This window comes from Fusarium vanettenii (assembly GCF_000151355.1).
Source record: "Fusarium vanettenii 77-13-4 chromosome 4 genomic scaffold NECHAsca_3_chr4_2_0, whole genome shotgun sequence".
Classification (NCBI taxonomy): Eukaryota; Fungi; Ascomycota; class Sordariomycetes; order Hypocreales; family Nectriaceae; genus Fusarium; species Fusarium vanettenii.
In genome coordinates this window covers 2807008-2830660 of record NW_003315879.1, presented here as the reverse complement: position 1 = coordinate 2830660, position 23653 = coordinate 2807008, and the positions used below count along the sequence as shown (strand labels likewise).

At 53.1% G+C, this 23653-nt stretch overlaps 5 protein-coding genes across 5 annotated transcripts; 3 read left to right on the top strand and 2 right to left on the bottom strand.

The window, feature by feature from the left end:
• Positions 1-1756: 1756 nt before the first annotated feature.
• NECHADRAFT_79370 (uncharacterized protein) lies at positions 1757-2366 on the top strand (the record flags this gene model as incomplete). The annotated part of the gene is made up of 3 exons (XM_003052273.1): positions 1757-1771; positions 1827-1974; positions 2041-2366. The coding sequence occupies 3 exons, from the start codon at positions 1757-1759 to the stop codon at positions 2364-2366; spliced, it is 489 nt and encodes a 162-aa protein (XP_003052319.1).
• Positions 2367-3550: 1184 nt separating this feature from the next.
• NECHADRAFT_79369 (uncharacterized protein) lies at positions 3551-5557 on the top strand (the record flags this gene model as incomplete). Its single annotated transcript, XM_003052272.1, has 5 exons — positions 3551-3707; positions 3738-3841; positions 4187-4357; positions 4415-5269; positions 5321-5557. The coding sequence occupies 5 exons, from the start codon at positions 3551-3553 to the stop codon at positions 5555-5557; spliced, it is 1524 nt and encodes a 507-aa protein (XP_003052318.1).
• Positions 5558-5762: 205 nt separating this feature from the next.
• Positions 5763-7356, bottom strand: NECHADRAFT_38826 (uncharacterized protein; the record flags this gene model as incomplete). Its single annotated transcript, XM_003051817.1, has 2 exons — positions 5763-7166; positions 7231-7356. The coding sequence occupies 2 exons, from the start codon at positions 7354-7356 to the stop codon at positions 5763-5765; spliced, it is 1530 nt and encodes a 509-aa protein (XP_003051863.1).
• A 1432-nt stretch (positions 7357-8788) lies between these two features.
• On the bottom strand, positions 8789-11248 carry NECHADRAFT_92928 (uncharacterized protein; the record flags this gene model as incomplete). Its single annotated transcript, XM_003051816.1, has 4 exons — positions 8789-8836; positions 8890-9278; positions 9331-10270; positions 10349-11248. 4 exons carry the CDS (start codon positions 11246-11248, stop codon positions 8789-8791), a joined length of 2277 nt encoding a protein of 758 aa, XP_003051862.1.
• A 7299-nt stretch (positions 11249-18547) lies between these two features.
• NECHADRAFT_38808 (uncharacterized protein) lies at positions 18548-20089 on the top strand (the record flags this gene model as incomplete). Its single annotated transcript, XM_003052271.1, has 3 exons — positions 18548-18811; positions 18865-19002; positions 19334-20089. 3 exons carry the CDS (start codon positions 18548-18550, stop codon positions 20087-20089), a joined length of 1158 nt encoding a protein of 385 aa, XP_003052317.1.
• Positions 20090-23653: the final 3564 nt, after the last annotated feature.

The following is a 23653-nucleotide window of genomic DNA, read 5'->3' as shown; positions in this document are numbered from 1 at the left end:
GAAAGACATCATGATAGGTATATAATCTACCATCCCTCACTCTCTATCTCTCCCCACTACTCACTACTCACAACTCACAACTCACATCAAGACACTGACACTGATACCACAATCCCACAGAACAAATATACCATGGCGGTTCACCTACAGCTCTTCGATACCAAGGCAATGATTCCCACAATCAAGCTTCTAGCAGCGCACTTTGTCAACATCTGCCTGATGAGCGTTCTTCTAGCCGCCCTATCTTTTGGCCTGATTTTAGTGTCCAGTGCCCTCACCGTCGAACTCGGTCTGCTAAGCGAAACGCTGTGTCCCATGCACGCTTAGCCATAGTTCTCATTTTCTACCATGGAGCCGAGTCGCTGATTCATGTGCTCGAGACGACAAAGAAACACAGCATAACGTGGTGGTTATGGAATCACTACCAGCACTCTGATTACCGGGCTGGATCACTTTGAAAGTTTTGGTGCCTGACATCTCTACGGGCTTGAGGCAATGGCTTGGTATGTTGGTGTTGTTGGCAAAGGGGATTAGAGTTGCCAACTGGCTCTTGGTTGTTGTATCCTACGGGGGAGATTTAGTAATAAGGGGGCACTAGTACTGCACATTGAAGGAACAGGTTGGGAGTAGCAAATACATCAACACACTTTGCCCTCATGACATTAAACGTGCTTCTGAAACATATTTTCGCTGTGGCAGTAGGTTTGTTGTATCAATGGGATCGAGGTCCTGCTCTCAACTAGATCCCACGCACATGCTCCTCTGAAAGTGCCTGTAGATGTTCCATTTTTAGATCTAGATCTCTGAGCAAGATCCATGACGAGCCGTGCCATTATGCTATGGCGCTTCTTATGTCCATTCTTCAAGCCTTGAAACCTGGTGGTATGAGTGTGCTAAGAGCTCGGAGTTTGTCTACTATATTATACCGAGTAGTCCACCCCTTTTTGTCCATCTGTGTTCTCTTTCATATACCGATAGCAACAACTTCTTACACACAGTTACCCAACCCCTTTCAGAAGTCATCAACGATAACTCGGCAAAAACATGGAGTGCATCCTGCCTGCCCTCAACTCAATTGGCTTCACGCCCATCGGACCATTAGCAGGTATGCACCCGGACTGGATATCGCGCTCGAAATTCTGATGAACCAGCCTAGGCTCGACTGCCGCTGTTTGGCAAAGCACTATTGGGAATGTTCCAGCAGGGAGTATTTTCGCCTTCCTTCAGAGCGTCACCATGAGCAAGGAGGTGGTTGGCGTAGGCAAGATGGCCGCTGGGGCATTATCCTCTTTGGCTTAGGATGAGCGGGAGCGGGAGCTGTATCTGTTAGCTGGTCTGGCTGAAAATTTGGTGAATTAAGTTCTGTTGGTGTTTCAACTTTGATGATGTCTTTGACACTCCTTTGCAAACAACTTGGTGTTTGTCTCTACTCCGTCCTTGAGCGAGTGAAGGAAAACTCGCCGACTCAGCAATCATTCACCTTGGCGAACAATCCAAGTCTCACGTAATAAATCGTCACTGAAACCTTGCTGTGACTTGTAGGCATTCACCGGGGTTCGCTGGCCTGTGGTTGGGTCAAATGTTTGATGTTGGCCTGGTCGGCCTCCCACATGAAACTGCATCGCCACCAAGGCTGCCCTGCAACCCTCACTCTCACCTTTGACCCCAACTAGACTGTCAACTTTGGCCCTAATCAGACCTTCACCACTTGCATCAACTCTCGAGAACAACTAGCGCTATGGCTGATAAAGTAAAGATGGCTTTGACTCAGGTTTGTATTGGCTTTGATGGATTCTAGGTATGTGCTGACGATGAGGCTTGTCTAGGCCGCGGGGAAGGCTGCACAACATGCCAAGGATAATCCCAAGGCTGCCGTCGCAGTTGGTGCTGGAGTTCTCGTGTGCGCGGTCCCAGCTTTGGTGGCTGCTCCGGCTCTGGGTCTCACAGGCTTTGGCGCGAATGGCATCGTTGGAGGTTCGTCAACACCTTTTATCTCGATAATACATCAATTTAGTGCAGGCTTGCTAATAGTTCTTCTAGGTTCTCTTGCAGCCGGTGCTCAGAGCGGCATCGGAAGTGTCGTTGCCCCCAGTCTATTCGCAACCCTCCAGAGTGCCGGTGCTGGCGGTTACGGTTTGTCTGCCGTCTATGGAGCCGTTCAAGGTGCAGCTGCTGTAGGTGCTGGTGGTAGCCTTGCTGCGTCCTTTGGAGGAAAGAAAAAGAATGATAAAGAGAAGAAAGGAGACAAATACGACGAAGAGAGCGAGGCTGATGAGGGAGATGAGGGAGATGAGAAGAAGCCCGCGGAGAATAAGAGTGGAGAGGCTGGTGGTGAAAGCAAGGACGACAACAAACCACGCCTGTGATGCCTCCCTTCACGAGCCGCACCATCCTCCCTCTCTTGAGACATCGGATGGTATACATCAGAGCTGGTTGGAGACATAAACGTGGCAAAGGAGCCACTTGATCTTTGTATGGAGGTGCTGGCACTATCTGGTGTGGCTGTTATAAACATTCTATGCAAGTCAGCTCTTTGAGAGCAAAGAAATACCAGACGCCTTTTCTAAGACACACTACTTCTTCGTTGTTTAATTTTCTTTGAGGAATTTTGTTTCATGCATCCAGTTGTTATCTATAGCAAAGGCATCATCATTCACGGAGGTGAATAGGTAGTTGACCGTCTTAGCAATATATAGTGTCAAACTCTCTCTTCCCTATTTTTATCCCTCCAACCATAACACTCTCACCTGACACACGATAACATCACTTACCAACATCACTCTACCAACTTGGCACCGGAAATACGCCAACATGCTACCTTTCCTGTCGTTTCTTTTGAGCCCTATTCTGTCAGCTACCGGGCTCTTGAACCAGGCCATCCTAAACATCTTTGGATTCACGAGTGCCGGCGTCCTTGCAGGCATGTTCCCCTTTCCATAACCCTTTCCCACCTCACATAGCTTTTCCATGCTAACTCTCTCAAGGGTCCTTTGCCGCGTGGATCCAGAGTCTGATGGGAAATGTCAGTGCTGGGAGCTTTTTTGCTTTCTTCCAGAGCGCCGCAATGGGTGGCTATGCCACCGCTATCCTGAACAATATTGTCGCTTTTGGATCTGTCTCTTTGGCTGGTATGGCAACTTTTTGGAGACACTTCACCTGATTAATGAATCCATCGCCCGTCCCCGACCTAGTTGGTATTCAGGGGCAAGCCGGCGCTATGACATTATCGCAGATTCTATGAGGGAGCATGTCGATATAGTAAGGGGACTTAGTCTCCTGACACGAGTTTTCTTGTCTGTTTGTTTAGTAACGAGCCTGTAGCACAACACAAACAGTTTGCTGCCATCTACAATTGTTTAGTTCACGATGTTTGTTGAAGCAAGCTATTGACGGGCAGTTGTCTCTTAGACATAGCAATGAATTACTTAGATATTTAACATGAAATGTCTATCTCTTAAAACCTCTTCTAAACTTGACCCAAGTTCTTGTGCAGCTGGTGTCCACGCCCACGGGAATACCAGATCAGACCTTCTTCACCAATACGTAGACCATGGCATCAACATTGTCTATGCCGGCAGCCTCTGCCTTTATATCTACAGGCCTCGCGCTGCTACTTGCGCCAGTTCAGACTGCAAATCTTGCCCTGGGCTTCATGGGCTTTGAAGCCGGCGTCAGTGGAGGTCTGCGGCTCTTCTTATCCCAAAACTGTACGTTCATGTGCTAATGAAAGTTCACAGGCTCGTTTGCTGCCTTGATTCACAGCGGGATTGGCAATGTAGCAGCTGGGAGCCCGTTTGCCATTCTTCAGAGCGCTGGGGCTGGTGGTTACGGCATGGCTATAGTGAGCAACGTCTTTGGATTGACGGGCCTGGGAATGACAGTCGTTGGAGCTGTTGGAATAGTTGGAGGACTGGTATCGTGGTTGGGCAGTTTTTTACGGTAGGCAAGATGAGTTATTCGTCAGATACGTTCCTGCAGGGTCTCTGGCGGTTTATCACCATGGCCACGTCCTTGACCCCCATTGTGTGACACTCTGTGATATCTCTTAATCGCCAACATGACAAATCATGGCATGAATCAACTTGGTTTACTCAAGATCCCTAAGACTTCTCAAACAGATCCCCACTTGCTTTTTTTCGTTGACATGCCTTAGAATGCAGGTTGCTATCAGTATCCTAAGCCTTAGGATCCACGCATTCACCTCCGCTTCACCATTCTTTTCTTCCTCCCCCTCTTTCTCTTCCCTCCAAAACTCGACTCGCCCATCTTCGAGAATCGCCCAAATTATCTCAACTTGATCATGGCAGTCCCGATTCTGAACTCTGGAGGCGATAATCATGGAGATGATGATCCCCAGGTGAGATGACGCCCACGACCCATCCCTGGGAAATCCACACAAACTGGCCTGAAGCAGAACCATCGCTCTGACAATTCCGACCCTTACCAGATACCTCTAGATGATCCGATCTGGGGCGTCAGAGCAACGAGAACTCTAACCTTGTCTGGTATTATGGCCACATTTCTTGCTGCTGGGGGCTATACCGTCATTCCACCCAGCGAGCCATCATCATCACATCAACCTCGCAATCTTGCCCCTGCTGCACATCCAGAGGAACGACTTGCTCCTCTGCAGGGTCCCCGTCGCTCCCCATTGAATTCTATGCAAGGAGTCTCAGAGCATCCTGCAGAAAATGGTCCACAACCAGATGTGGCCCCCCTCGATGAGGTGCAAGCCAGCGTCGCTGAGGCGAGCAACGGCGAGACCAGCAAGACTAAGAGAAAGTCTAAGAAGAAGAAGTGGGAGAAAAATAAGAAGCAGGAGAAGAAAAAGAAGCAGGAGCAGGAGCAAAATGTCTGCCGTCTCTTTCAAGAATCTGGACAGTGTCGCTACGGAGACAACTGCAAGTACTCTCACCAGCTCCCCAACACTCTGCCTCTGCCCGACGGCACGGTCGACCCGGATCTCCCTGAGAAAGAAGATGGTTCCTCCAAGAAAGAATATGACTCTCCGATTGATCTTTTCTTCGCAAAGTACCCCAAATTCGACTACATGCGGGACAAGCCCCTGTGGAACGAGTTTCATCGCATGGTTGAACACTTCAAGTGGCAGGGCGCCGAGAGAGGCCATTTCAAGAGCGAATTTCGCGACGCCTTGGTGGAGGAGTTCAACTACGTCTATGGCACGGATGAGGGCAGCCTGGAGAGCTGGGATAAACTGTGCCAAGCAATGGGACTGTCTGCTCCAAAGACGCTGAAGGAGGCTCACAAGGTGCGTAAACTTGTCGGGTTCATCGCAGTTCACGATACTGACGTGCAACAGATTGTTCGGGGAGCTCACGTCAACCTCGTTGCCCTCGTTCAGAGTCCCAGAACTGGGGAACCCGTCGAGGTGTTCAAGAGCATGCAGGATTTGAGACAATTCACGGCAAAGACCAAATGGACTTTCCCCCAAGAGCATGATCAAGCAGGCGGCTTGCTCAACATGCTAATCCGCAAGATGAGTGTCCCGTCCCATGGCCGCGGATCTCGAGGCAAGAAGAAGGTCGTGGCCGAGTAATTGGTTGGACAGCAAGAAGGCAAGGCGACATGGGCATGGTCTGAGCAAGACGGTTGGTTGGTTGGTGGTGGTGACAAGCTGGCGGGTTGGAATATGAACATGTATGAACAGAAACCTGTCTAGTCTTTTTGTACTCTAAGTAGCCAACATTCATGCCCTCATACGCCGTCTACCTCATCCCAGTTAGTGGGTATCGTCCATGATATTATCCAGCCAAAGCCTCATCCCTAGCCTTGATATCCTCTTGCTTTCCCTTCTCCTCCTCTTTCTTCTCCTTGGCCTTTCCCTTCTCCTTCTTACTCAACGTGATGGCTCCCTTCTTGAGCGCCTCGTTGGGCAGTGGCCGGATGATGGGCTGTACCACCCACCACGGTCGCCGGCATCGGCGTTGTGTGCCTACCGAACTCTCATCCTCTGGGGGATCCACCTCGCCCTCGGCCAGCGGCGTCGGGTCTGCCACGTTCTCGCCGTTGGTGCGCTCGTACTCGAGCAGACCCTCGGCCACCTTGAGCTCCACGGCCGCCAACACTCGCTCGTAGGCATCCATGTCACCGGCTCGGCTCTTGGCCAGCATGTCCCGCACGTCGGTGTGCTTGGAGACAAAGTGCCGCAAAAGGTGGAAGAGATGAGGCTGCATGGCCGACATGTTTGGTCCCTGCTCACCCTTCTTTCCACCGCCGCCCTCCTTCTTACGCCTCTTGGGCGCTGGCTCGTCGCCCTCAGCCTGACCCTCCGTCATCCATGTTGTGTCGTCGCCGGGCATAAAGAGTGGTCTACGTTCGGGAGCTTTGCCTCCTAGGGTATGCTCGTGGAGGATGTTCATGTACCTCCTCATAACGGCATCAACTCTGTATCCACCCTTGCCGTCCTTATCCCTCCAGTATTCCCGTCCCTCCTCGCCTACAGGTGGCGGCTTCGAAAAGATGGCTGGGTCACTGAGGTTACCCTCAGCGCTCATGACACCGTCCGCCCCTGTAGCCTCGAGGCATCGCTCAATATCGCCCTCCTGAAGGATGTTTCCATTGGCGAAAATGACTGTCTCCTTTGGCAGGCTGTCGCGCAAGAACTTGATCATCTTCCACTCGGCCAGACCTGTCAGGTGACCCTTTTGCTCCCTCCGCCGACCATGTACAGTCAGGATGGACGCGCCCGCCTTGAGCACATTCTGCGCATACGCCAACGTCTGTTCCTCAGTCTCCAGAATGCGAATCTTGGCCGTGACGGGCACAGGGAGCTCCTTGTGCAGAATATTGATCAGACGAAATATGAGATCCTGATCCTCCTGAAGGAAAGCGCCATACTTTCCCTTGCGCGCAATACCCTGAGGACATCCAAGGTTGAGATCTACTGCATCGCAGTAGGGCGCGACCTGTTTGGCGGCAGCGAGGAGGGCGTCAGGGTCGTTGGCGCAAAACTGGACAAACAACGGTCGATCGATGGAGGGGTTCCCGTCAAGCCAGGGGTCTTCGTTTGAACGGACAGCCTGGAAGTGTGCTTGGCGGTACTTTTCGTCCTGCGAGAAGAGGCGGGCGTGCAGCATGGGCGTGTAGGCGAGGAGGCTGGACTGCTCGGTTGGGGAGAGGAAGGATCTGGTAAGCATGCGCCACGCCTGTTAAGAAAGAGTCAGCAATGGCAGCACTGGGAAGGGATTGACAAAAGAGCAAGATACATACAAATTCGGACTGGTCCACCATGGGCGCAACGATAAACTTGGGGCTACCAATGCTCTCGTAGAATGCCCTGCCATGCAACTTGGCTGGGCGTTGTTGCCCCGCGGGGCTCTTGTCTCCGGTCGTCATGGTGGATATTCCTCGCAAGGCGGGATAATGATGATGCCTCGAGGTATAAGCAGACACAGGCCCCGGAGTATTAGTCTTCCGGAGCCAAACTCGCCGCAACAATCTCTCCAGGATGTCGTAAAGTCGTTTATCGCAAAGCGTGCTTGTAGCAGTCGCCGTTGTTGTGTAGCCCACAAGGTTCAACAGGGATTGTTTAGGAAGGAGGAGAAAAAAAAAAGTTCAAGGTCCCTGCTCGTCACACTCTAACACCCACTTTCCGGAGGTGGGGGACCGCAAGGCTGTAGGTCCTACTGTGGCTGAGCGCGGGGCACGCGATGAGACCCACCCGCCGAGGCATGGAAGCCGCAAGGCAAGCCCCGCGTTCAGCCTTCAGCCTTCCCCACATCAGAAACAAGCCCAAAGTCGGCTTAGCTTCAGCCTCGTCGAGGCACAATGTCCACTTGTACCGGTACATGTACCGATACTTGGTCGTGAACGTGGACCCTTGGTGTACGTACCGTCCCGTCACCATCTCATCTCCAACTCCCGTCAACTTTGATTGCTTACTACAATTCATAATCTGAGACATCCCCACGGGCTGCCACTCACACTCAGATCGACCACCCTCATTAATTAAATCCATTCTCTTAACACGCCTCGTCCGTCTCATAGGCAACGCCCATACAATCAAACATTCACTCACACTTCAACAATGATCCATGCAATCTCGAACTAAAACAGCTTTCATGCTTATTTACTAGTTCCAGCTATAGACATCCATCCTTCCATCGCCAAGACAAGCACCTACCTACGTACATACCGAAAAACTAAGTAGCTAGAAAATTCACGGCAAGTCATTGCCTCGTTCATTGTTATCACTCCAGAGAAACACGTCCTTCCATCTTGTTCCACTCACCCCAATTTTCCTCGTCGAGTCCACATAGAGACTGACGACTGGGGATGTCGTGTTCTGTAACAAGTGGCGCCGTCGTTTCCAGGCTCAACATCCCATCTACTGGCTCTCAGCAACAGTAACAGCCACTGCCGCCGGCCCCTAGCCACGTCACCTCCAAATCTCGCTCCAGCTCCGCTACTGCAAAGTCCCATAAATCCATGCCCGTCACCCTCAACTAGGGACTTGGGCGGGCTCTCTGCTTTGCTATGCTCTGCTTTGCTTTGCTCCATCGCAACATGAAAAAGGAAACTGAGAAAAGAAAGATTAAAGAAATGTATGACTCTTTGGTCTAAATCCCACATGACATGTAGAGAGTGGTTAGAGTTGAACGCCCTTGACACCTTACTATGCTGTCCCAAACGCCCAAACGGTAGGTACTATGGTTGCAATACAAGATTCCGGGTCTCGCGGCCCGATATCGATCAAAGGAAACAGAACACTGCTTGAAGCAGCCGTCGCTCTGTGTTGTGTGGTGGACATTGATTGCCATTGCCATCATCAGAAAAAGTGCGTGTAGATCTTTGAGTTTTCGTGAACCTCCATCTCCTAAATATCTTGTTAGCTTCTGCCATCTCCACTCAATACTGCATCAAACTTACCATCTTGAAGGTATTAAGCTCCTCCTTGATTTGCTGCGCCAGCATGGGTGTCAACCGGTTGCATGTCGCAATCTCGCCACGTCTGTCATACTCCTGGCTAGGCCAGGTGTCGTAAAAGACCAGACGAGGGGAGAAGGTCGCGTTGCGCTTGGCTGATCCATGAGGGGTGCCAGGCGCGCTCTTGGTGTCCTGGCGCAGCCGAAGGGCAGTCATGAAGTAATCCTCGCTGCCAATAGCGATCGAGCCAGTTCGACGGTGACCTTGCGACTCATCATTGGGTGTGCTCGGGGCACTGGAGTTGGGTGAGTCATTAATGGCCGGGACACTGGGGAGGTCCAGGCCAGGAGAAGTGTCAGCTGGTCGGGTGGAAGGGCTAGAAGAGCCTGGTCCTATTACGGAGGTTAGCTAGAGTCAACTCATCACCAATAGACTTTGACATACGCTTCAAGATTCCCTTGCGGACTGCGGCCAGTACTTCCGCACGTTCTCTATCGCCACCGACAATGCTCTTACGCGAGTTAGAGTTGTCCGTGCCGGAGCTTCCCAAGCGCTCAGCAATCTCAGCACCCAGGTTTGTGTCGATCGAGTTGCGCTCCAGATGGGGAAAGCCATCCGCGGGCTTGGGGTCAGCAGTAACGTTGACTCGCTGCGTCTCCGCCTCGACAGTAATCATCGATACAGCGGCCTGGCTGGCCTCGGGAATAGGTCCATCTGCGGGTGCGACTCCAATCACTGACTTAGGTCGGAAAAGTCCCACCAGCGACCGTCCACTCTTCTTCATGCCCCGACCCATCTTCCGGATCATGATGGAGGCCGAGGAGGCCGTGGACGATATAGAAAGGTTGTCTGTCGAACCGCCGAAGAATCTACCGCCATAAATGCTGTGACCAAGGCCTGCCGCTTCTTGCGCCTCGGCGATGCGGGCTTGCTCAGCATCGTAAGCCTCATCTGAGGTTGGATCCTTGTGCAGCTTGGAGGGTTCCGTCTTGTCGGCGCTCTCGCCATCAGGTCCATCAGCCTTGCGGAAATCGGCCGCGCTTCCAAACGAAAAGGCGCGACGCAGCCTAGATGTCTTGCTCTTGGCCTTGCGCCCTTTCTGGTTAATAGCCGCGAGCTGCCTAGCGGCTGGCGTTTCTAGGTTACCCGCGCTTGCCGCATGGTTAGCTGCTGCGCTGGACGGTGCAGGGTCGTCAGAGACATCGTTGGCCATGGTGGCAGGCCTGGAGAGAGGGGAGGGATTGGTTGTGCGCTTGATGGCATCGGAAGATGAGCCTCGAGGTGGGATATTGACCAACTTGGCGTGATCCTGCTTAGATGTGCTTTCGTTCGATGCCAGGGAAGAGGGGTTTCCAGTGGGGGCTGAGACATTGCGGTTGGCAGACTGCATATGAATCCCTGTTAGCATACGACCATCACAGTGCCGATCTGATTGGGCAATGCGGCGGGAATAGCAACTCACCGATGATGGGCGCGAGTGGCTGCTGCGGCTTGAAACAATGCTCTCGGAGCTGCCGTTGCGCGAATGCACAGCAGGATTGGATACGACTCGGAGAGTGTCAGACTTGACCTTGTCTTGCGCAACAGCCCTCGACGACTCCGACGACTCAACACTCCGCATGCTACGCCGCCGCGATCGCTTAGAGTCATCCAGGGGCGACTGCGGCAGCTGCATGTCATCCATAGATGTGCCAGGGATGGCGTTGTAGAAGCTGTTAGGTCGGTTAAGGACGGCCGCGCGTTGCGGGTTCGGCCCGTTGTAAAGCTGGGCCGCCGTCGGCATTCCGTTGTTTCCTGGAAGGGTCGTGCTTTGAGAGCGACTGTGCTGGTTTTGCTGTTGAGAATTCGACGGTCGCCTGTATCTATCGGGAGCAGCCTTGCTTGCTGAGGTAGGGGAATATGGCTGCTGGGTAGGTCCGGCAAGGAAGGCGGAGTGAGGTCGAGGAGCGGGTACGATATTCCTCCTTTGCGGGATAGCAGAATCGTCGCGTGCGCCCGTTTGGCCAACACCCATGGTATTCGCGTAGGGCAGGTTTGTCATTGATGAACTGAACCCACGGTTGCCATAGTTGGCATTGGGGACTTGGTTTCGGATGGGTTGTCCTTGCTGCTGCTGCCAGGCTTGGGCGTGGTTCAGAGTCGGAGTACTCGTGAAGGCGTATTGTTGGACAGGAGCCGAGCTGCCACGGTATCCGGATGGGGCGGCAGCACCGTATCTGGGAGCTTGAGACGGCGTTCCCACGTACTGGTGGCCATTCTGGCCTTGGTTGGAGGATATCATGCCTGTAGCGGAAGTCGGTCGGGTCTGGAGCATCGTCACCGTTGAAGTTTGCTGAGGATATGTTTGAACCAGCGCAGCCATAATTAGCGTCGGCAAATCTCGTTAAATCGAGGAGCCGTCAACAACAATCGTATCCACGAAGCTCGTGCACGGATTCTTGTCGTCGGTCCGGGTTCGAGAGTTTGATGATAGGTCGGTGGTGGATTCGCGACGCAATCTATGTGCAGGATAGGACAAAACAGATGCTACTGAAAGATTGTTGTCAGCAGGCTGTCCTCAAATTTAGGCGGCAACTCGTTCACAAAATCGAGCTTGCCTCAAAGAAACAATGAATGACATCAGGCATGAGCCCAACGTCAACAGCTCCAACCAGCTCGCACGGTTGACTTACTTTTTTTTCTGGTTTATTGTTGGTGACAAACGAGAAGCGTTGAAAGAGACGAGAAGACTAGGACGCCAGCGACCCAAGACAGAAACGAGTGATCGTGTCGAAAGGGACAGCTCACTTTTACCGTGGGCAAATTTCGACTCGGCTACAATATGATTGCTAGAGGCAGGTTCGGGGAGCAAGATCAAGAGTCGTCTTAGACAACTTGAATCTCGGCTTAGTTGTAGCGAAACATGGGAAGATCGTCGTCGTTTCGGGGCGATAGAACGGGGAGACGGAACACCCGAGACGAGAAAGGGAGGTATTACGGGATTCGCTCGCGAGGTGAGGGTTCAAATGCGCAGGAGGCAAGGTAGGACTCCTTTCGTTGGAGGTCGTCACGGGGATCTGGAAAGAGCAAGGGCAGATGACGAGGCAGATGCAAATGCGCTGGAAGAGTCTGAGGTGACGATATCTGCAACGAGGCGCTCACGAGGGGCGAGAGAACGGAAAAGGGCTGAGATCGAAGGCGTCCAGAAAAGTGTGGTGATGTTCGGAGAGGGCGACGGCCGAGTTGGGAGAGAGAAAGGGGCACGGCAGTTTAGCTGCAGCCGGGAGACACGAGGCGTGCAGACGGGGGGCTGAGAAAGCCGAAATGGCGAAGAGTGACGGTGATGGCGATGAGGAAGGGAGGAGAGGAAAGAAAAAGAAAAAAGACACAAGAACAATGAGAAACAACGAGACAAGACGGAGATGGTGATAGGAAAGAAGACAGAAATTCGCCAAGCTGTGGTGGTGAGGTTGAGGGAGGAAACGGCTGCTGCTCTCCTGGCCGTAAAAAGTCGACAGGGCCTCAGTGCTCGGGCGGGAAAGAGGGAAGAGCGATACGTACCGGTACCGGGGACTTGTACCTGGTCGTACTGGAGGTACCTACACCTGGTACCCACTTCTCTGGAAGGACGCCGGTCAGGACTCAATAAGGATGGTCCTTGGTTAGAGCACACGCAGAGAGGCCAGGAACGGCAATGCCAGGTGCCAAAAGAGCTCGCAACTGTCCATCCACATCAGCCTGAGCTGCAGTGGCCATCGGGAGTGGCACCCCCTATAAGCCACCCAAGACGCCCATCCATTTCAGTTGTCCCCGTTCCCTACACCTGCACTCAACGCTCTACCGTCAGAGTGGGGGCCGCCAATGGAAGCAGCTACTCCGTAGGCGCATCTCATGTCCGACGCGCAACCCTTTCGGGTCTGAACGTGACAGCAGCGTGGTTGCAGTTCGATAATAGCCTCGGTGGCTACAGATGATGGAGAGAGAAGAGATGGATGCCACCTGCCGGAGCTGCATCCCACGCACCTGACCGACACGATGGGATCGATGGCATCCAATCCATCTGTCCATGCAGTCGACGTGATTTGGACATCAACAACAGACGGCACAAAGCATTCGCTGCTGCCCTGAGTATCAGCCTGGTGGAGCAGATGCTGGTCCTGCCATTGAGATACAGAATACGCACGCAGTACGAGTACGTACTGTAAGCCCTGGGCTGCACGGGACAAGGGGCACCTACCTAAGGCCTTCGTCAGCAAGCAAGCAAACAAGCAGTGGGAAATGTGGTTTCTGTTCTTGAATTCGCACATGTCTCGGGCGCCAGAAGCACCTCGACATCCTCACCTCGCACATCCACACTAGGGCCCAACACGAGGTCCTTGGTGGTGCCATCCCAGCGCGTCTCCAGGATTCCCCAAGACAAAGTCCCACGACTTCAAGGAGCCTCGGGCGGGTCCTGTTGATGCCACAAGGGCCCGAGAGCCCGTCATTGGCTGGCGGTATCGCTGTGGCATTGACCCAGCCTGCGCTAGACAAGGGATTCAACAGACCCCCAGCAAGGTACAGTGACCACGTCCTTCAAGTACCATCTCTGACTTTTGGCCTCCTGTCCTGTCCTGTGCCGCGAGGATACGCAAGGGGACCGCCCAGCGCCAGCAGATCGGCCGTTAACAGATTGGATCCAGGAACCTGTCTGTGCTGGTTGCTGGCTGACGATGGCGCTGTCTGATTTTTTGACGGTGCTTCCTTCGCTGCATTGTCCAACGACCAACTCAGTATGCCGGGAGCAGCTCAAACGTTGGCGCTGACCTGTGCTCCTCGAGGCTGTCATTGTCCTGAGAAAGAGGTCCCTGAATTTCCTCACATTGCCGCTCTGCTGGTTGCCGTCTCCCACAAGAACAGGCGAAACGATGGCTTTTTGCCGCCGTCTGGAGTCGAGTTGATCCCGTCTGCAATATCCGCACCGCACCTTCAACAATTCGGGGTCTTCAGCCAGGGGTAGGTACCAACGCTTGGCTGCAGAGAATACTTGTCTGGGTACAATACATACAGTACTTGGTTCCAAGCAAGGGGACAGTGGAGCATACCTACACGCTGCTTTGCTCCTAATAACCAGTCCAGTCACCAACCTACCTGTTTAGGGGGTTGCCAGAGGCTTAATAACAGATCCAGTCAATGTGCCAGAAGGTCTCCATTCATTCAGTCCGCCAGAAGCGGGCGGCCGGCGGACGTTGATGCTGGGTCCCGCGCCGCTCGTACCGATCCTACGCAGAAGAGCACATCGAAATACGATTAGCCATGGGCCATCCTAGTCGCTTCTGGGACTCGCGCGCATTTGTGTGGCCCTGTGTATCTACAAATCGCTGCCTCGATTTTTCTTCAGGAGAACCCATCCTCATAACCTCGGCGAGCAGGTTCCTGGTGGCGGTGGTTATTGGTGACTCTTCCAACAGCGTCAAAGTCAATTGAAAGATCAGCGTCAGCCTCGTAATCCTCCGGCTACCGTTGCCTTGTTTCTGGCAGTTGAACCGACAGTCAGGAATGTTCTTCTGGGAATAAACGAGGAAATCAACCTAGCTACAAGAAAAGCGTAACACAATGGAGCCCACCCTCGCATGAGAGATGATCATCCATTCAGATGGGCCAGGCCCATGGCATGAATCAAACTCGTCCATTTCTCCTGCATCTCAACAACTTAGCGCTCACGTCCTGAGTTACCTCAGGCCTTCGATTACTGGCCATGAGATTCGGTATCTCATATGCTCCTGATCCTGATCTCGGTTTGACACATGATTGAGTTGAATCGATGCCGGCAGAAAGAAGCATGCACCAGTGCGCCTCATTCTGCTTGTCGTCCCATGGCCTGCAGTAGTCTTGCTGCGAGGCGATGGCCGCAGGGAGCGTGGATCTCAGACTGGGCATCCGATGGGTCGGATGGGAGATGGAAGTACTGTACTTTCAACAACAACGGCAAACCCGCAACAAGAACCAAGACGAGGAGGCGAGGCGAGGCCTACTGGGTCCTCGAATAACGGCAATCGGGGGCAAAACGGCACCAGACATATGCACGATGGCATCGAAAAGGGTCAGTCCTGATAGGAGGGCAATTGGCAGAGATTCGCTGCAAGGCATGGTGGAGGTTGGCCTCGACACCATCTTCCGTCACATTCACGCCGAGAGACATGCTCGTGGTCTTATTCCTGCTGGGGCTGGAGAGTCCCTTGCAACTTGAAGGTTGACACACCAAGCAATGCCTGCTGTGTCGTTCGTCTACGAAGCCCCTGGTTCCCGGTCGATTCTCCACGCTCATTGATCTTATTTTGTCACAACTTTTTTTTCTCGTCTTCCTTTTCTAGCCCTCAAGAGCCGCAACCATGACAGCAAAGCATCACGCCGCCTCTCCACTGAAAGGAAGCTGGAATTTTCCATGACAACACGACATTGACCCAGCAGCCTCCTTGGAAAAGAGGGCAACCCTCACGCTGATCTGGGTATTTTTAGACTGGGGCACCGAGAGGGTCAGGCCAGGGCCTGCCTGTTGGTTCTTCTCCATCACAAGTCGCGTATCCCCCACTCAACTTGCTCTCCTGTGCAATGGTGGTGGTTGCGTGGCGATACCCAGCAGTGAGGAGTCGAGTACGCTAGGCCTCTGAAGTCTAGCCGCGAGTGCCGGGTTCGCAGCGTCTCCGAGCCCAACAAAGCCAAATGGATAGAAATGGTATTGTCCCCTCTTCCAATTCTATCCTCGACCGATTAGGTTCCCGCCGGTGTCTGCGGGATACGGAGCTGGGAGGGATCGGGTATGGGCGAACAAGGCTGCGATTAACGGCCAGGCGAGTTCATGGAGGTGCGACTCGACGATATGGATGACTGGGTAGTATTCTGCCACCATACAGTTCACCGACAAGTCCTCGTCATTTTACATGCCAGCTCGTGCCGCCCAGGCCTGGTAAGCCAATGCTGCTCTAGCACTGGACTGCTTGACTCAGGCAATGGGTCTGGGGTATGCCATTTGGGGAGCCTGGCAGCCTGGGTTGAAATGATGGCAATGCGAGGATGTGCCCCTTGGACCCTCCAGGGATGAAACAAGTTGAGCCGGGGTGCCAGCCTGTCTCAGGCCCCGTCTTGACATTGCGTGCGAACAACACCACCACACACGTTCGTTCTGTCATGATGCCGCGCAGCATGAGTCCACCCATCTACGGGTTCCGGCACTTGTTGTTAGTTGTGTTTGTGACTCTATCGGTTCACTGGCATCAACCGTTGGCCGACTTGTTGTACCGCCATGCGTGCGGCTGGGAATTCAACTGCTGTCCTTGACCTCCTACTGGACGCTTGTTTTTGCAGAGGACGCGTCAGGGTTCAACGTCACATGCAGTGTGGTTGGCTGCGTTTACTGGGAGCGAGTACGGAACCTTCTGTCGCTTAGCCCCTTCTAGCTTCGAATGGAGGACAAACAATCAAGTTGAATCTTATCTGCATACTGGCATGACGCGGATGTCGACCCGTGTAGCCTACTGCTGCTGGCGTTGATGATGGCTCCGCAGCCCGTGCTGGTTGCATCAACGAGATGCAGTGTCTTGCAGCTAGCCACACGGGCTGGAGAGCCTGACCTGGACCAGACCAGGCTGGTGATGGCTTCAACGCCGGTCATCCTTCGCCCTGAGACCTTTACCGCTTAAGCAGGCACGGTCAATCAAGGGATAAGCCGCCATCGAAGGGTTCGTGGTGGCATCATGGTGCCAGTCGGCGCTTTGTTCGGTTCCCACTTGCTGGGGTTTTTGAGCCGCGCCAACCTCTGGTGCAACTGTACCCTTCCTGTCCATCACTTGGGGTTTAGCTTGGTGGTGCTCTCGAATCGCCCATTTAAACTCCCGCCGTTGCCGTTGATCGACGACCCTTCAGGGCCTTTCCTCCGGCAAGGGGCCACGGCTAGGGAGTGTCAACCATCCCTCTGGAAGGGTTTCCGAAGTGTAGGGTAGACTTCCATGAAGACAAACTTTCCCATCATGCTGGATGAGAGGACATGCATGGCGAGGCTATCCCAACGACCTGTTGGTCTTGTCGCCCACCCTGAGGCGCTTAATTGACAGATAGTCTTGACCTCTCACCCATGACACAAGAAACCTACCTAATGGGGTGCCATGTTTCTATGGCAATCATCGATCACGATGCCCATACACACATCCATTCCCGCCGCACAGGCTCACTCGTGATCCGCCCGGGCCTCTGGGGAGAGACAAGAACACACGGTCCTGGGCCAGCTATTTCGGCGACGGGCGAGACAAGACATCCGTATCAGTACCGTCCAGCCAGCCATGATTCTGGAGAAAGTCCTCGACCGTATCAAGATTGGCCCTGGTGTTGATTGCCCCTAGGTCCGGACTACAGGCACAGGGGCCTGGGCATTTCATGTAATTTCATTTCACCTCAGCTTTGAGATGAGCTGGAGATAACACGGGGCCGGGTTGCGAGAGGAACCACGTCCTAGCGTCTGGCAGAGCAATTCCCGAAGGTGCCGGGGTCACTATACAAGTCACTGTCACTGTCACCATCTCCTGTTGCTGGCTGATCTGGAGAGGTTCAGGTTGTCAACCTCATCTCAATCTCTGCTCGATGAAATGAAGCCCACGTGGACTGCTCAGGGTCTGACAGGAGGGCAACCCAACCAAGCAGCAGAGAACAGTGGACTATTCGCCAAGATTACGACATGTTGCCCTGAAGCTCCGCCTTCTGCCAAATATCTACCCATCCTCCGCGAAGGCCGCAGCTTCAAAAGGGGATCTACAAATTCGGATGTAACTTTAGTCTCGGCTCCTTTCCATCTTCTCCCTGCCAAACTATCTACCAACCCCGGCCCGTTCAGGCGGTGCAAAGCTCATTCCAGTTTCCCCAGACAGACATACGTCTCTCAATTTACTCGAGACGACTTGACTGCTGCTGTTATTTTGCACCTGTCAGATTTACGAAGCGCGCGCCTTGCAGAGCTGATCTTGCCTGGATAGAGGTGACGACACGGGGCGTCGGAGAGGAGAGGGGCGGATCGGATAAATCAACGTCTCAGAGCCACCCAGTCGCATCTCAGCGGCTGCACGTGAAGAGCGACAACATAGGTATTCACATACTGTCATTGAGTATCTCGGCAGAGAGCACCCTGTGAGGATCCTCAAAAAGAGGCCGATCCGGCGGTGCACATCACTCCCCCGCGCCGCGCCGCTCCCCCGCTCCGCATCCCTTCCCAATCCCTCTCATATCGCGCCGCCCGCTTCGGGAAGTTAACCCGCCGGTGGGGGGTTCATTTGTCCGAGCGCGGCACGGTTGAGAACCGGCGGTGAGGGAGCACCTACAAACCATGGTCGGTGTCCCGCGCAGCACGGGTTGCCAGCTCTGCCGGACGAGAAAGGTCAAGTGTGACGAGGCAAGGCCGGCATGTGGCAATTGTATCAAGTATGGCGCTCAGTGTCCAGGCTATGATCGCAGTCGCAAGTTCGTCGTGGGAAAACACCAGATTCGTCAACGAGGCAAGCGAGCAGACAATGTCGTCAAACCTGCCTCTTGTGCAGCCGACTCTAACACGACCCTGTCTCGTAGACCGGGGCCTCTGGTTCGTGCTCCCCTGACCTTGGCTCGGTCGCTGCAGCTTCCTAGGGCCCAGGTCCTCTACAACATGATAGAGTCGTCTTATATGATATCTGCTGCCACAGACATATACAGCATCTTGTCGTGGGTGGCGGTTGACCGCCTGGGCAAGCGAGCCCTACTCGACGGCGCTGTCTGTTCCTTTGCCCTCCATCTAGCTGGAAAGCAAACCTCGGACTCTGAACTGATAGCTCAGAGCCGGTCGATATATGTCCTCGCACTCAATGAGCTGCAGGCGGCTCTACGACATCCTTCAGAATGGAGCGCGCCCGAAACCCTGTGCTCTGCGATACTGCTATGCTTCTTTGAGGTAGTTCCTCCTGCTGTCCACTCGCCTCTTTTACTCGAAACTGATAACCCTAGCTCTTCGCGGGGACTACTGCTCCCGATACCTGGCTTCAACATGCCAAGGGCATTGGCATATTAATGGAGCAACGAGGGCCGACGGCTCATGCCGAAGGTTGGGACGCGGCCATGCTACTCTCGTTTCGTGGGATTCTTGTACGTTCCCTCATTCCTCCCCGACCCCAAGAACAAGGCGGAGGGCTGGAACTCGCATTATCTCCATGTCAAGTGACATCAGCGTCTATATGAGATTGCTATGACCATAGCCAAACAACCAATGCGGCCCATGATCTCTCCCCTTCCATCACCGGCAATGTTACTCTGCATTGAGATGGCGCGATATAGCATCTCACATATACCCATGAAGTCTGAGTGGACTCTCGATCCTGGTCGTCTAATATGGGTGGACCTCACTGAGCTCCCGCTCTTGGCGGCGGCTCTCCCATTGCTACTCTGGCGGATCAAGACTAACACGGCCCCTTGCTAGATAATGAGTGACATGTTCTATCCTGGCAAGGGCCAGTTCTTCCTCTCGCAGCCGGCATGGCACCAGGTCATGCTCGACCGTGGGAGGCACCTTATCCACCCGGCCGAGATCCCAGACGAGACGATCCGGGTCGCTGACGCCTTCTTCACCAACCTCGTGCAAGTCTCGCCCGTCTTGAAATGGGGTTATCTCGTCCGCGAGGCTAACAAGGCTGGCATCTCGGTCGAGCCATCCCAGCTCTCCTCTCTGGCCCACCTCGCTGCCGCGAATCACGCGAGTTTCACCCAGTGGCACGACGAGTTTGCCGTGCTCCCCATACCGCAACCTATCGAGGCCGCGCCTATCGATCCAGCATCTTCGCTGTATGAGACTGTCCTGGTGTACGAGCACCCATCGGCCGGGGCGATGCATATGGGGTACTGGGCGAGCATGCTTATCCTGCAGGAGACTCTGGCGCAATGCGGGATGCCGGTTCCCAACTCGGAGGCATCTCAGCGAGATCTCGTCGAGAAGATATTGCGGTCGGTCGAGTCTGTGGGACAAGGCACCATGGGGCCGTATCGGATTGGGTTTTCGATGCGTATAGCGTATGAGTTTGCTTCTGCCGAGGAGCAGAGGTGGATCGGGAGTATGCTGGATCAATTCTCGAGAAGTTATGCGGCTGTTGATAGGAAGTCGTATCCCGCTCCAAAGGCGGATGGTTATTCGGTGCGAGGCTCGATCGAGCCGGAGGGTTCACAGTTGTCTGACTACTAACGAATGATATATTCTTGCGAGCGGTATATGATATTGGCTGATCTAAGCTGGTCTTTTCGAGCCCCTCTTACTTGCTTATCTTCTCTATCACTTTTGCACTGTTGTTCCGCAGGCCATCACTTAATGTCTGGAGATGTCACTTAACTCTAGGAGTATTAGACCCATCGTTAGAAACACCGTGGAGGGTCGTGATCGGGAGCAACATATGGGTCTAGGCAACACTTACTAATTGAACAAGGCTCCCGTGCCTTTGATACCCAAGTTTCTGAAGGACATGACTTCTTAGTTATTTAGCCACCAAAACGCCCGTATTAATCGAGTCCCACTAGTTCCCTGACTTACACCGTTGGGCTTAGTGATTGGTGGCCATGTGAAGGTCCAAGCAGTAGCTCTAAGAACAAGGAGGAACAAGTACAGCCACGAATGAGCCCTGTGAAAGGAAAATCACACAGGCTCCATTGACGAAGATAAAAAAAGGCCATGGAAAGTCTCTGGTTGTGTAGAAATGATGTATTGCCCTTTGGAAGGATGGCAGGCCCGCGTGTCCCCAGGAGAGATTGTTACCATAACGTACAATGAGAGAGACTAGAAATAGTGTATACTAAACATTATATCGAAGTATCTAGTATACACCATTGAAATGATACAAAAGCATGTAAGCTTTGGGCTGAAGGTGGGAGGGCGGTAGCTGGCCATCCATCCCAGCAACTTTCGCATCACACAGATGTCGACGATCTGAGACTAGAGATCCAAGATCTATCACTAAATATTCATATGTTGCTGATTTTCGCTAAAGTACCTGTGCATAGACGTAAATCCAGGCCAGTGTTCCAATGTTGAGCCACGGCTCTGTGACAGCCGAGCACTTATATTCTCTTGCCTTGCGCATAACAACTACCATACGAGACCCAAAGCGTCAATTCCAGGATTGAAGATCTCATGAGCTAGCATCTCCCCAGCCATTTCCCAATACTCACCTGTGGGTCTATTTCAGTCAGCATGAACGGTACTGCGACCGAAACGACAGAAACCATACGCTTGGAAACCTTGAGCATGACTGTTTCCGGTAGCTACATTGTTGCTAATGTATATGAGCTGGCGGGTGGTTCTTGAAGCTCCCTGTTTAGTTTCGAGGATGTGATAGCTTAGATCAGGGGCAACGAAGACTTTGCAATAATGATCGCGGCGGGAACGCAACCTTATTATTCTGCAATGCCGAGACTTTTACAGTTATGTATTGAATTTGACTCTATTTTTTGATCTCTTTGTTTGCCCTGTGGCCCCCATCTTATCCCACTATGCTGTAAGTTTCCGCTCGCGGGAAATGCAAGCATCGTCGCACCAGTTCGTCTCGGCTAATGCGGATGGCATCCTAGAATCTCAATCGCTGCGCTGGTATTGCTTACTCTTAGTTAAAACTTGGCTTCTGAGTTGTCTCTGAATAGTGTTGCCTCCACGTCTTATGCGGCCCGTTGTAGATCCAGGCCTCACGCAGAAGAGTCGTCAAGGCGCCTTGATTTCGTCACGGGACGAGAACTATGGATAACGGAGGTACTGCAGATCAAATGCCAGATTACAATTTACCTCAGAAGAATCATCTCGCGCTGCAGATGAAGTTGCTATCCTGACTGGACGGGTGCGTATTGCTTCACTTCCCAGGAAACAACTGGACCCTGAAAACTTTCATTCTGAATATATCCCAGGCCTGCAGGCCTAGGTAAACCCGAATGTGAGGCACCGCGTATGAATTTATATGTGATGTCTCCTCGGTGGAGCATGACCCATTCATTTCCTATGAACCAACCCGATCAACGTTTCTGACGTTGGTAGTGTGTCACTCAAGCCGAAGTTAATCATCTTCGACCCGTCCTTTGGATCTGGGATACGCGTGGAGCTTGGGCTTCGGACAATTCCATCCATAAATATTGGCCAAAAATAGTAGCTTCATGTTGTGGTGGGCACTTGGGCAGGCGATTTCGGGGTCCGTAGCCAAATGATTATTCGTGGGGAACAATGGACTTGGTGGAGGGTCAACGCCATCGTGTTACAAAGTTTAGACCCCCTTGTGGCTGAATAACGGATTCTTGACAGTTGCTGGCCATGGCAACGTCAGTCAGTGACATGCACTCAGCGTTCTCCACGTCCTTTACTTGAACATACTACCAACCAAGCTCGGTCGTACATCATGAAATTACAAAAGACGAGGGCGTATATATTGAGATATAGATCTAATCTGTGCATATTCAACGCAAACCCCGTGGAGGTTTCTGCAGTGTGGAACCAGTGTAAAAAAGAAAATGAGAATAAGGAGGAACAGACAATGGGGCGGGCTGGGATAGACCAAGCCATTCCTCGAGATAATTGGAGCACACACGTTCTAGGGGTTCTTCAAATCAATGGCAGCAGCTACTACGTAGTATAACCTTCTTTCCATGCCATAAAGGTCTGGATGCCCTCTGTGGACTTGGCGTGTGATGCGCACGGGAAATCGGCAAGATGAGCCAAGACGCCAAGGCCAACGTCACTCCTTGAGCATTGAGCACCGAGCATCGAGCATTGACTACGATTGAGACTACCAAACGCTGCAATACTAACTCTAAGCATGGATCGAATTGGGCCAACAATTAGGCTCGTTCTACCCCTTGTGATTTCTTCTCGTGACCTCGTCGGGCGTCTTGACGTTGCAACGGACAGGAGATGTGAGAAGCTTCGCCTTGCTGTAGTTCGCCGCCTAACAGTGGCTGGGGGAACTCCTTCGTTTGGTGCGGCATCCATTACCTTAATTCGACCGCGTCATTCGGTTCCTGGGTGCTCAGTGACAAGCACCAAGACCACGGTTACGAATCACAGGTCGATCAGATGCATGGGTGCCCTTCTAGCTGGCTTCCAGAAGGCGGAGGATTACGGGGAATGTGTGACCGCGTGACTGCTCCTCCACCATTGCTTTTCACTTGGCAGTGACGTTTGGAGTGAGTGTCTGGGGGAAACGGCACCGACGGCCACTGGGCGTTCGCACGGAGTGGATATGGTCGGGCCGCGTCGGGGTCCCCGTTGTGGGGATTGGCGGAGCCCGTAAGCTCGGCGTCGGCTGACTGCAGCGCCGGTCATCCTTCGGAGCCGACAGTGCCGATCTGCCCCACCGTATCCCTTGTTTCTATCATTGGAACTCTGCTGCCTGGGGAGACGATAAACCCTTACTTTAGAAGTAAGGGAGTAAAGTAGGACGAGGAGAGTCCTTAAGATTGAGGGGAAAGGGCGAGATAGGACGAGGGGCTCCATTGCCGAGGTTAGGGAAAGGCAAGGATAAACATCTCCCTAGCGATTTGCTGGCTGATTTACCTCTGTATCACTGTGATAAGCAGTGCCCAGCATTCCTCGTGGGTGGTTGGAGGGGTGATCCATTGCTTCTGTGGCTTCTAGAGACCTTCCATAAGGAGGTGGGCATACGAGGGTCGCATGGTCTTCCCAATTCGGTGCCGCGGAGGTGCTGTCAGAAGCCCCGATCTGCAGTGCGTCATACCGAGTCCGGGCCAAGACCTGCCGGCTGACCAGGTGCGTCGCCGT